General features: G+C 41.9%; 1 protein-coding gene across 1 annotated transcript in view; it reads left to right on the top strand.

Moving 5' to 3' along the window:
- The window catches only part of MCTP1 (multiple C2 domains, transmembrane 1), a 163,626-nt gene that overhangs the window by 124,953 nt on the left and 25,581 nt on the right, over nt 1–13,092 (top strand). The window contains exon 15 of the mRNA XM_009993781.1: nt 45–98. Within this exon, the coding sequence (XP_009992083.1) occupies nt 45–98 (54 nt within the window). The remainder of the gene's footprint in view (nt 1–44; nt 99–13,092) is intronic.

The following is a 13,092-nucleotide window of genomic DNA, read 5'->3' as shown; positions in this document are numbered from 1 at the left end:
CTTCCTTTTTAAGTCATGACAACTACTACTGTTTCTGTCTGCAGGTAGTGGAGGACATGCTAGAGGACGAGGAAGAAGAGGATGACAGAGATGACAAGGTAATTATCTTTCCTAGCACTTGGGTATCTGGGGATGGGAGAATTTAGACATGACACTGTTTTTACAGACAGTTAAAAAAGGAGTTGAAGTGTTTTAGTCCAGAAAATTGGACAGAGCTGTTTATCATCCTAACAATGCTACAGTGTGTTGCAGGAAAGGGTAGAGGACTATAAATCCTGCCTTTTTTCTTTTTTTTTTCTCCTTTTTTTTTTTTTCCCCTTGGTCCAGAGCTGGGTCAAATATTTTTTATGCCAGGAACAAAAATAATTCAGCCTGTCTGGAACTTGATAGCTTTTGTGAAGATAACTGCAGTGACAACTGTTTCTGAAGGACAAAAATTTGTCCTATCCTGAGTATTACAAATAGGGCTGCACTTTAGGGGACAAATGGTGTAAAAATAGCAACTCCGTACTGGTTAAAGATGGGATATCGACATCTATGATTTAAAAAGAACGACTGAGGTGTTTTGTACTCTGTGTGACCTTTAAATAATCACAATTCTGATAGCCATCCACTGGATTTGGAGCTGCAGGGTGGCCCAGCGAGCCGGGACGTGGTGGTGGGTGGTTCAGTGGTTCAGTGCAGAGGCTGCTGGCTGGGCTGAGGATTTTAGGCACAGCAAATAACATTTCCACATCTGATTGAGCTCAAGCTCTGGCACTGCTTGGGTTGGTTGTCCCCCAGGGAGAGGGAGAAACTGGGGGGAAGAGATTGGGATGACCTTGCCACACTGAAGAAGCAGCAGGCGCTGGTGGGACGGCTTTCTGGTGGAACCAGTGCAGGTCTGGTGGGACCCCTGGTTGGTGGTATTTTCATGCCAGGAAGGAGATGTCTGTGGAAGGAAAGTAAAAAACAAACAAACATCCCCTCCCCCCCCAAAAAAAAACAAACCCAAACAAACAAACAACAAACCACAAACCAAACCAAAAACCCCCAACAAAACCCGATTCCACAATAAATCTGAATTAAAATACAGAAGATTTTTACCTTCACAGATGTTCCCCCATTTCTGTTGTAGCAAAGCAATTAATTGTTTTTGTTGGGTTTTTTTATTGCTGTTATTTTTTGTTTTTTCAGAGATGAGAAAAACAGTGTATTTTAATTTATGCCCTTGACCTTTGTTTCTAGTTGAGATGTACAGTTATATACCACTGTAAGATTTCATATGCTGGCAGCAGCACTTGAAATGTCAGAAAATTCACCGTGATTAGTTAATCCCCTGAATGATTATTTTTCTGTTAGCTAACACCTCAGATCTGAGAGGAGATTAAAAAAAAAAAAAAAAAAAAATTTTCCTGTTTCCATTGCCAGCTCAAACATTTTAGAACTGACAGAAAGTTATTATGTGAAATTCTTCTATACATCACTTAAATCGTTAGCTACATCATTTCAGAGCTGGCAAACACTGGGGTAACAAAACCTTCTTTTACAAAACACTTATGTGATGGTTTTTAACACTACTATGAGCATACACTTCTGGCAATAAAACATATGATTTATTGCAAAGGTCAGTCACGTAGCTGTGGAGAGCTGGTATTTTAACTCAACCTGCTGGCTTCGAATCATCATTTCTTTTCTGATAAACACAGACCTGCCATCCATTTGAGGCCATTTTCTCCCACTCGTTCCTGCTTGGTTATTAGAGCTGGTGAGAAAGTGTCATCCCAGTGGTGTGTGTACTCCTGGATATGGCTGCTTGTAGGTTAAGCCAGCCTCTGTGGCTAACACTTTTTGTGTGGTTTGGTTTTTTTTTTAAATTGCTAAACAAACTCCTTTAAAAGGGAGGATGAGGGTGGGGATCATCATCCCCACACAAACAATACCCCACAGTTCTCTGGTGATTAGCAGATGCTGGGCAAAACATGCCCAATTAGAAATATCACTCTAGGCTTCAATGTTGTGATCTAATATTCAGCTTTCTCAAACTGACACCAGAGTTCAAACATTTTTCTATGTCTAGTTACCAAGGTTGAATAAAAGCAAGTGCTGACATTACCGGGTGCATTCAGTGAGCCCTTTTATTGAATATTTAAGAGCTGTCTTTCCATACAGAAGGTGTTTAGGTTGATTTTCATAAATTCAAAGCTGTCTTTGTTACTGCAAACATTTTGAGTCCTCGTGATTGAATGTGCTGTTTGAATGGAAAAGAAAATTGCCCTTTTTCATATAAGCGTGTATGGACTGCCACGTATATTCAGAACTCTTTGCAGTGGGCATTATTTGGCACTGGGCTAAATGTAAGCACATAGTTAGGACTGAGATGTTTGTTGTTTGCTGGAGGGGTGTTTTTTTCTCTTCTGGTGCACTAGACATGCTCTGTTCACTGCTGCTGCTCCTCTTACCTCTTTTTGTCAAAACGGAAGGATGCAGTTCTGCACGATTTTAATTCATGCACGTGTTTTCTTAAAGCTTATGTGCAAAGTGAAGTTTTGTGAGGAAGCAAATGCACATTTTTCTAGCACCAGCTGGTAGTGGCCTCTGGCTTTTATTACCCCTCTGCTTTTTCAGATAGTATAGTATAAAAGTCAGGTAAATGGGTCTTCTTATGCAATAAAAGTAAAAAGATTAATACATATGCCAGAGCCTCACTTTAATTGAAACTGAAGCATATGTTGCAAGAATGTAAAATATGTCCCAGATGTTTGACCATGGCCAGTGTCTTTGCTCTCCCTGATTACCACAAGGCAGCTATTAGTCCTGTAACCTTTGGACTTAACAGCAAATGGGGTATTACATGGCACAGAACTGGAGCACCTGTTTCCCATTCAGCAAAGACCCCTGGCAGGCTTTCCCTAAGCCCATCCATATGTTTCCACTTAGCAGATTGTTGGGCGATTATGAAAAGTGTTCTTTCTTTAGAGCCAGCTTAGGAGTTAGTCACTTGCTCCCAGGGAAAAGGGCAGCTCTGGCCACTTGCTCTGATGTAGGTTTTGGGACGTGTGGTGGAGACTTTGCTCAACATCATCCCCGAGCTGCAGAGTTACAGGAGCAAGTAACTGAGGGTGATGAATGTGTGTCATCAGTTAAAATAATGCCTTTTGCTAGTAGTGGTGTGTACTGCTGAGAGGAGTTTGACAAGTTAGATTTGCACTTGCCGTATTACTTAGTCTCCTTCTGATGTTCTGAATTTTAGTCACTTGTTTTTCAGCCTCTGCTGCAATAAAGGTAGGCAGGAGTGTCAGTTTCAGGTCACAGGGTGTTTCTTTGTTTTTACTGGAGAATATTTTCTTTCATCTTCAGTTGCAATATGACTAATAAGCTGAAATGGCAAGTGTACATCTTGTATCAGTTACAAAGTGGTGCTTAAGAGTGGAACACTTTTTTTTTTCTAATTTTACTTCTTTGTCATATTATATATTTAGGAACTGAAAAAGATACTGCAGTTTCCTTAGCTCAGGCATTGGCCCTTACTTTAATACTAATTTTTCCAAGAAATAGCAGTGGATTCTGCTTTCCATGTGTTCTGTACTGCTCGATAAACCTACACCAGCCACAGATTTACAGTTTAATCTGATTTCTTTCTCCTCGTTTTTGGCTCCCTTCCAAACACTGGCTTACGCGGTCTCTTAGCAAATAGGGGTCAGTTAAATTATATTAAGTCAAGTTATCAGCAGACTATCAAACAGATTTTTACGCAGTTATGTTATGATAATGTAGTGTTCAATGTGCATCATCTACCTATTTATGATGTGGGTTCGTCTTTGGAGAAGTTCAGGTGCACTTTTCACATGGCTTTAGATAAGGTTTCAGAAAACCAGGGAGAATTTCAGCTGAGGATTTTGCAGGAAGCCCCTCAGCCCCAGTGAGCAATGCTGCTATGGCAGGTGTGCCATCCCTGGCAGTGTTGAAGGGCAGGTTGGATGGGGCTTGGAGCAGCCTGGGCTGCTGGGAGGTGTCCCTGCCCATGCAGGGGTGGGACTGGATGGGCTTTAATCTCCCTTCCAACCCAAACCAGTCTGTGATTTAAGTGGAGGATGATGAATGGTGTAAGCACTGTTTTACTTTACCTTGTCATTAACAGTAACGGTATTTTATTAATACAAAACATTCAGATCACTTGCACCCTCAGCTGATCTCCAGGCTTTCACGCTTTGAAAAAAACCTTTGCAGCCTTCAATGTCATAACTAGGAGTTATAACTAGTTATGTGTTATAACTACAAGTTTTTATAATGAAAGATAGTTGAGTCAAATTAAAATATGTTTCAAAGCTTTTAACTGTCTTTGCTGAGAGACATCAACTTTGTTTTTAAGCCAAGACATGTTTGTAACCCGTCTCAGAAGCATCCCCAGTGTTTCTATCAAGAGTAGATCATGAGGAGGAAGAAGGATCACTCCAGTGTACCCTATATTTTTATATTCTCTAAAAGAGAAGATTGTAATCTACTGCAGTGGCAGTTGTTTCCTATAAAATAATGGTAGAAAAGCAATAAAGAATTAGGAGGGGAGTAAAGAGGAAAATCCAGAATTAACAAGTCCATGGATTCACCTGTAGGTTCACCATGGATTCCACCATGAAATTCCACCTGAACATAGCACCTAAATGATAACTGTAAATAAAAATCTAACAACAGCTTCCAGTGAAAACCAGATGCATCTGAAACTGCTGCTCCCTCAAAGCTTGGCAGAGTATGTGTACTGATCAAACCAGCCCACAGCAGAGCAGTCTGGAGGACCTGGCTGCAGAGGCTGCAAACTCCTCAGTGCACCTTGGTTTCCACACAGAGACAGTGATAGAGGTGTGTGGTTTCTATCAAAACTTTAACAAACTTGTAAGTTATAGGAGGGAAGATGATATAGGCTGTCTCAGCCCCCAAACTGGAGCTGGGGGTGTTTCTGGTCATTGGATCACCCCAAAGCTGCAGCTGTGGAGTTACTCTTGCCTGGATTTTTCCTGGTCACATGGAGCCTGTGCACAGGAGCTTCTGCAGAGAGCAGTTTTTATCCTGCACTGATCAAAAATAGTGGAGTAAAAAGAGCATTAGTGAGATCAGAATCTGAGATTTATATCTGAAGTTTGGCACTCGAGGAGGCGTGTGTGTGTGAGAGAGAGTCCCTGGGGGGCCATGGGTCTATAAACTGTTGAATGAATTACACTCATCCATGTATGTGGGGTTTTTTTCACCTGTGACTAATATAGTGTGGGTAATGTTCTTCATTTATTAAGTAATCCAAGTATAATTCAATAAATGATTAAATCAAATGAAGAATATGTCTTAATTATGTTAGCTGTTTCAGAATGTGACATAATTTTGCCCTACATTTTTCCTCTACGCTCAATGTTATTTCTTAATATAACTAAGCAGATTTAAATTCTTTGAGATAGAGCAGAGATTATTTTTTTTCACCTAGCTCCCCAAAAAGTGACTTTATAAAATGGGGTGTAGTGCATGCATAGGTATGGTCTTCTCTGTGACTCAGGGGAGAAAAATGATGAGTGTTAAAGGAAATGAGTGAAAGCTGTTACTCCTGGCTTCTTCTTGAAACTTTCCTACATGTGCAGGTTGCTTTACTCCTGGGCTCCAAAGGCATCCATCTGTGATGACACTTCAGCAGTAGGTGAGGGTGAGGGTGGAGCATTCCTCATTCCCTAACAGAATTCCTTTAATGTCATTTCACATGGAATCATGAAGTCTGGGTTCTGTTTAAGTCACTGCCATGAACCACCTGTGACTCTAAGCAAGCCATGAAGTCATAGAATCACAAAATCATAGAATCACAGCTTCTCTGGGCAACCTGGGCCAGGCTCTCCCCACCCTCACAGCACAGAATTTCTCCCTCCCATCTCAGCTCCAGCTCCCTCTGCCAGCTGGAAACCCTTCCCCATGCTCCCATCCCTCCCTGCCCTTGTCCCAAGCCCCTCCCCAGCTTTCCTGGAGCCCCTTCAGGCACTGGAAGCTGCTCTCAGGTCTCCCTGGAGCCTTCTCTTCTCCAGGCTCAACACCCCAGCTCTCCCAGCCTGGCTCCAGAGCTGCTCCAGCCCTCCCAGCATCTCTGGGGCCTCCTCTGGCCTCTCTCCAACAGCTCCATGTCCCTCCTGTGCTGGGGACCCCAGAACTGATCACTGATACATGAGTATTTGCCAGCCACTTGAATTCTTCTTCAGGTTTATTCATAGCTCCCCATTGTAACCTTTCAAAGAATAGACCCAGGCCTCTTCTTTAGAGAGATGCCTTCTGAACTTGTTCTACAGCCCTTGATACAGAACAAATCTCCATCTGAGTCCCACAGAAAGCAGAGGTGTTAATGGGCAAGAAGATGCTTTGGAAGCCTGGTAGAAGAAATGTGGTGGTTGAGATGTGCCAGCAGGATGAGTGTGGCACAGACCCAGTGCCACATCACCCTGGTGGCTGATGCAGGGTGTGTGAAGCAACCTGCTCTGAGCAGCCTGACCTGGCTGAAGTTGTCTCTGATCACTGAGGGAGGCTTGGACTAGATTATTCTTCTGGGTCCCTTCCAACCCATACTGTTCTGAGATTCTGTGAGTGAGGATGAAGGGCCAGCAGAGATGGTGCTGTGGGAGAAGATGATGCCCAGCAATGTAGCTCTTTGAAAAAATGGATGGTGCGTTGTGGTCTGGGTTTTCAGCTGAGGCTTGCAGGACAGTACAACAAAAAATCTACCCTTTAAAAGCTGAGAGTGGGCCTCTCACTTCACTAAAATCCTTGTAAGAGATGTTGCAACCTCAACTGCAAAAATTTTGCAGGACAGTCGATCAGGCATTTCTATGATTTATGGAGGAAGGTGCAGGAATATAGGAAGATAAATTTCAAATTTTTGCAAACAATATGCATGTATGTTGTGTGAAGTATCTCTGTGTCATTAGATTTTATGTTGTTTACTGAATGCTGATGTGTAGGTCAGCTGCCAGACAGATCATCCAGGCAAAATATAATCCTGACAAAACTAAAGAGGCACCTCCACCCCAAAGAGCTTCAGTGGAAATTAAATTCCACTCTAGAGGAGTGTGGTGTGGAATTCCGAAGCTGGCCTTGGGCAGCAGCATCCACAAGGACATGATGGTAGAGAGCAGAGGCTGCTGCTTCCTCAGGTTTTATCTGCTGGCAGAGGAAGAGGTGAATTTGGCATAAATCAAGCTTGTGGTCAAATCGTGCATGTGAGTAGCTTCATTCTGCTTCCCTTTTGCTTTGTAGATACTAACTTAAAGCATTTCTTGATAAGTACTAGAAAAGCCCCAAAGATGACACAGTTTACAAGAACAGTTTGTTCTCTAAAGGAATTACTGCTGTTGTCTGCCTCAAAAGACTTCCAATGCTCTTCCATTCTGAAGAGGTTCCACCCATCCCAGCAGAAGTCCTTGGGCATCCAGCTCCCAGCTGGCAGGTACCTCTAGATGCCCACAGAGTTGTCATGCTTCCAAGCATCTTCTCCTCCACTGCCCTGGAGTATTTATGCCTTTTGGGGGAAAAAAAAAAGGGGAAGTCACAGAATCATAGACTACCTGGTTGGAAGAAACCTCAAGGATCATCTGGTCCAACCTTAAATGCATTGGAATGTTGATAATCAGACAATGTCATCTCTGCCAAAAGCCACTTTGCCCAATCCTCCCTCTTGCACCATCTCTTCACAGTTTCTTTTGGAATAGGAAGGTGACAGCAGCCACTTAGCTCTTTGGTTTTTGAAGCTTCTTGGTTTTGGTGTCCTTTGGCATCAGGTGTGCACCACATGTGAAATGTGCTTTTTTTTTCCAGCCCTAGAGACAATTATTTAATCATGCAAACTTTCAGTTTAAACTGTTCTGCAGGTCTTAAAGCAAAAGCGCAGGCAAGAATATATTGGTTTTCTGTGTGGGTTAAAGTGTGTGCTTTTGTTGATATCTATCCTCCTCCTAGCAGAGAATTGAAAATAATGAGAGGCAGGTGACTGCTGTGTGAAGGATAAGGCTTTCCTAGTGCCTGTGGAACTCTGTTTGGACAGTTTGTGCAGCTTGATGGGAGGTGTGGGCAGGGGGAAGAGGCAGCAGCCTGCCAACCTTCAGCAGAAACTTACTGAACCCAAGATTTCTCAATTTCCACCTGTAGCCTCACAGAGCATCCTTTGGAGTGGGGCAAAGTCCTGACATGGCTGCTTCTGCCTGGTGTGGGCTCAAGCAGTAGAGCTGAATGATCGGGGGGGAGGGCAGTGGAACTTCTGTGCAATTACTGACTTTGCTGTTGACTCACACACCAAAGGTCCAGGTGCCAACCCATGAGCCTTGTGGGAGCAGCTCTGAGTCCAGGACCCTGCAGCAGCAGGAGCTGGAACAAACAGAGAGAGGTGCAGACATTTAAAAAAACACATAAATTTAGGGACAACTTAGGGGGCAGGGGTGGGTGGATATTGGGCAGGCAGGGATGTGGGCAAGAGTGCCAAGACCTATAGCAGGAGAAGACAAGGAGGCAGGGAGAGGCCAGGAAGCCCCAGGTGGTGGTGGGCTGGGAACTGGCAGGGATTGAGCATCCATGGAGGGAAATGCAGAGCTTACCTTACATCTCACATACATTAATTTTGGAGCCCTTGGCGTGGCAGTCTCGGTGGCGCTTTGACTGTAGCCTTGGGTGTGCAATTTAGATAGACTCGAAAATTAGAATTTATGGCATATGGAAAAGCAATAAACGGTTGTTTTAGCACTCTGGCTTAGTATTAAATGTGACTTAAGGACTGGGGTGGTATCTGTGTTATCTGCATGATCAGCAAATGCGTGTTTGGCCAGTTTGGGAGCAGATGAGGTAACGTGATAGGTTAACATACAGCTGTAGCAGTCTGATAATGCAGTGTTTTTATTGATTGTCTAACTGAGTAACTACACTGGGTATTAGGTTTGCTTGTCACAGTGCTTAGTGCCTGCAGTAGTTCAGCAAGTTACTTTTCCACTGAGTTGACCCCAAAGTCCCAGAGTCTTTCAATCAAACTCCTCGGATTTCATACCCTGGCAATTCCCTTCCTTTTCTAATGGGCTATATTAAAGAAAATGTGTCACCTTTTGCACCATGTAATACTAAATCAGATCAGAATTCATGCACAATTATGTCAGTGGAAATCTAATATTACAGACCTGCTTATCTCGAGATAGCACATGGAAAAATAAACGTGCACAACTGACAGATTTACTTGATTCTACAGATAAGTTATTTGTAAGTAATTGAGCTGAGGAATGTATACGGATTATTTTCAGACGTCTCAAAAAGCATACAAGAAAAATGGCTAATAAATATTTAAGTATTGCGTCTTTCTTCTTTCTCTTTCTCCCATTTCCTCTCCCTTTTTATCTTCCCTTGCCCTACTCAATTGCCACAGTAACAAAGCCCAGGGTGGGGAAAACAGAGTCCATGTTAGCCAAGCGTTTGAGTTCTGAAGGCTAACGAGTTTAGAAAAACAAAGTGGACACCACTCCTTTGTGTGATGTCACAGGTATCTCATGGCATGTAGGTAACACAGGGCCCCGAGGAAAAAAAAAAACACCAGGCTATCAAGAAAAGTACTGCTTTCTGTTTTTCTTTAGCAGTGTGAAGAAGTCAAGACACTGTTACTAATCTGAAGCTTTCTTGCAATCAGAAATGGTAATTTAAGATGGATCACTCGGCAGATGTGCTCTGGGGTGTTTTACACAAAAGAGGGGTGCAGCTCCTCCTGCCTTCAGCGTGTACAGCAGAGTGTTGGTCTCCCTTTAGTGTATTGCATTAGCTGTAATTTAAAATCAAATACGGAAAAGCTGTTTGTTGGCCTTTAATTGCTGCCTGATTAAAGCTTTAAATACCAACGGGCAGGTGGAAATCCTTCGCAAAGCTTCTCTGATGCTGAGTGGGAGGCTAATTGGTGGATGGCTGTTGTTTGTTGGGGTGTTTTTTTTAAATTTGGGGAAAATTTGAAGTTAGTGCGCATGTTTATGTGCACCAAAGCATCTTCTTGTCTTATTCTGTGAAGTGCTTTCCTCCCCAGTCCCAAAGAACCAATGCTGCCTAAATATTTTAGATCAGTACATGGCACATCGTGAAGATCAAGGAACAGTTTACTCAGCTTTTTTTCTGAACTCTAATACACAGCCCTGCATTTTGATGAAGGAACAGTTTGCATGGTAATAGTTCTGGTTTCTGGGCAGTCTATTAAAAATTAAAATTGTATAGTCTGTTCAGGGAAAGCTTGAAGCTGCATTATCAGAAATTACACTATATAATGTTGCAGACCAAGGGCCAGTTTCTTACTAAATTGTTTTTTCAAACAGCTCTGATGTAATCCTTTCCACCCATCTTCCTCAGGACATATTGATTCAGAAGAAAATGTGTTCTAACATCATTATTTCTTTAAAGAAAAAAAAAAAAAGTTTAATGCTGAAATTTGAAGTCTTAATGTATAAACACAGAAATGTCATTTCCTGAAAGTGCTGAAGAGTTGCTGTGTTGTTGGTTTTTTTTTCCCCCTAGTGAAATGTTGTCTGTTCATTTGGTAATGGACTAAAGATATTAAAATGACAGCTGTCTAGTCCTTTTGTTGGTTTGCTTTTGCAAATCAATGCCTGCAAACTAATGAGAGGGGCTGCAGTGGCTCACTGGAAGCTGTTTTCAAGCAGGGCTAAAGGTGTTTTTCAAAATAAACTAGAATATAATTTTTTTAACTGCTGACAAATCAATGGGTCTGGTCAAAGAACAGCCAGACCCTTCTTCGGAGGCTTCTGGAAGAGTAGCACAGGGCAAGTTCAACATGGTTTATATCTCTAAATTACTGTTTTGATAAAGAGCTCAGGTGCCCCCACAGGTAGACATAATCTATTGAGTATGAAGAATTACCATTTGCTTTTAAAAGCATTAAAATGCAAGGAAAAGTAGAGCATTGTACAAGATTTGATGAAGTATGTAGAACAGAGCCAGGTTGGGTTTTTTTCTGGATGGCCAAATCAGAGTGGATATAAAAGGTAGAAAGTAATTACTGAACCCTTGAGAGTTTTTTGAATCATATATTGGGTTTTTAAGTTACTTTTCTTGCCAATACACTGCTCAGTTTATTGTCAGAACAGTGGAAGAAACTTCCTTTGCTGATGCTTTTGGTTTTGTTTTTTCTTTTCTGTGGCTTGGGGAAAAAATAATGGATTTCCCACCAATCCCCAAATCCTCAAATTTTTGCTCTGCAATTCATGTTTTGATGTCAACAGCTGAAGTCCCTAACTGGGACACTGGAATATCTATTGCCTTCAAAGTTTGTTGGGGAAAAGAAACTGTCTCAGTATTGTGCTTGCAGGCCATTCTCAAGTATTACTGTAGGTACCTTGAGCACACAGTAACGTTTTACAGGCTTAGCTTCTTGATTCTTATTTTAATACTGAGACATTTTAACATGTGGCTTCAAGTTGTTAAGATTTGCCAGTCTATCCATGTCTCCTGAAGCAGAGTGGAGCAGGAAAGACCTTTTCTCCTTCCTTTCAACATTTCCTCTCTTATTTCCCTGCATTAGCTGAGCACAGTGCCCGAGCCCTGGGGGAGCAAGCACATGAATTGTGTCATTTGTCACAAGTATTAATAGTTCTAGGAAATTACTGCTTGATAAGGAGCAGCACAGTAGAATAACTCTGAGCAAATATGGGGAGGGTGAGTCAGGGTAAAAGGTAGAGGGGAAGGCAGAGAGAAGGAAAGAAAGAAGATGGCTTGTGTTTCCTGGGAATGGGTGAGGAGAATGGATGAGGAACTCACAAGGATAATGTCTGCAGAATTCTGTTTTTAGAGTATTGCCCATGTATAGACACAACTTGTGTCATTTGTGTCTCATAAGATGATGAGTCACATCAACACGGAATTTGTGGCCAAGTTAATACAAATCAGTACATGGGGTGGGGGGGTTGGTTTTTTTAGCCCCATAAAATACACTGAAGTTCAGAAAACCCCAAGTGATCTGTGTCCACAAACCCTTTGGGTGGAAAGGACAGCCAGAAGGATCCAGTCTCTGCAGTTTCACAACAGATTGAATATCCAAGGTTAGCACAAAATTGTGTTGAAAACGGGTAAAAAGAATTTGACCAAACTGGACCACAAAGTCAATTAAGACTTTTTATGGAAAGAGGTAAGGAGGTAAGAAGTTCATCAGCTGAAAGGCATAAGGGAAACAGTCAGGGCTTTCTGCTTGAGCAATGAAAAGAAAATGCCAAGGAAACAATGCATCCATGCTGCAGGAGGAGGGAAATAAAATTAATTGTTTTAAAACTATCTGATTTCACACATCCTTTAAGTATGTTTTCAGCAAGAAAAATACCAGTGGAAAATAAAATATGCTGCATTTCTGAAGACTCTATGGAGGGAATACTAGGACGTGATGCTTAGACTAATAAGGGAATTATGTTATAATATTCCTGCTTTTTGGAGATTTGTTACCCAGAAGTCATGATAAAATGCAAAAACACTGAAGGATAGAAATGTGTTGTGCTTCCACTCTTAAAACTGAAGAGGGGATGGGCACTGACAATTACTTTTGCTTAAATCTGTTCTTCACTGTGATAGAACAGGCTTGAAGACAAAAGTGGCCAAAGTCTTGGGTTTATTCCCAGGAGCTCACAGGACTTCATGATCAACCCCTTGTTGACCTCAGTGACCACTACATATTCTGTGTGTGCTGCCCTTCACAAAGTGCACTTCTGTACCCAAAAGCCTTAGGCTGTTTGCAGATCAGGGGGTTTACCACCAATATTTACAATCCTAGTCACCATTGCTGGAATTATTAAGCACAGTATACTGGACAGGCTACCCTGACTTAGGATTTTGGAAAGTTTTCATGCTTAGGGAATCCTTATTTTCTTCCTTCTCCCTCCTGTTTTCCACCTATAATTCCTCCTACTCTTATGCTCTGGGAGAAAATTGGAATTGTGATTAGATATGCTGAATTACCTGCACCACAAAGCACATATAATTTGAAGCATTTAGTTATTGCTGTTGTTTTACAGGTTTGGGCATCTATTTAAACTGCTGTCATGGTGGCTGATTAATTAATTAATTTTTTAAAATGTTTTTTAAAAT

This window comes from Chaetura pelagica, unplaced genomic scaffold (genome assembly GCF_000747805.2).
Source record: "Chaetura pelagica isolate M959 unplaced genomic scaffold, ChaPel_1.0 scaffold423, whole genome shotgun sequence".
NCBI classification, from domain to species: Eukaryota; Metazoa; Chordata; class Aves; order Apodiformes; family Apodidae; genus Chaetura; species Chaetura pelagica.
Note: the sequence above shows the minus strand (reverse complement) of the source record. Positions and strands in the feature narration are given on the sequence as shown.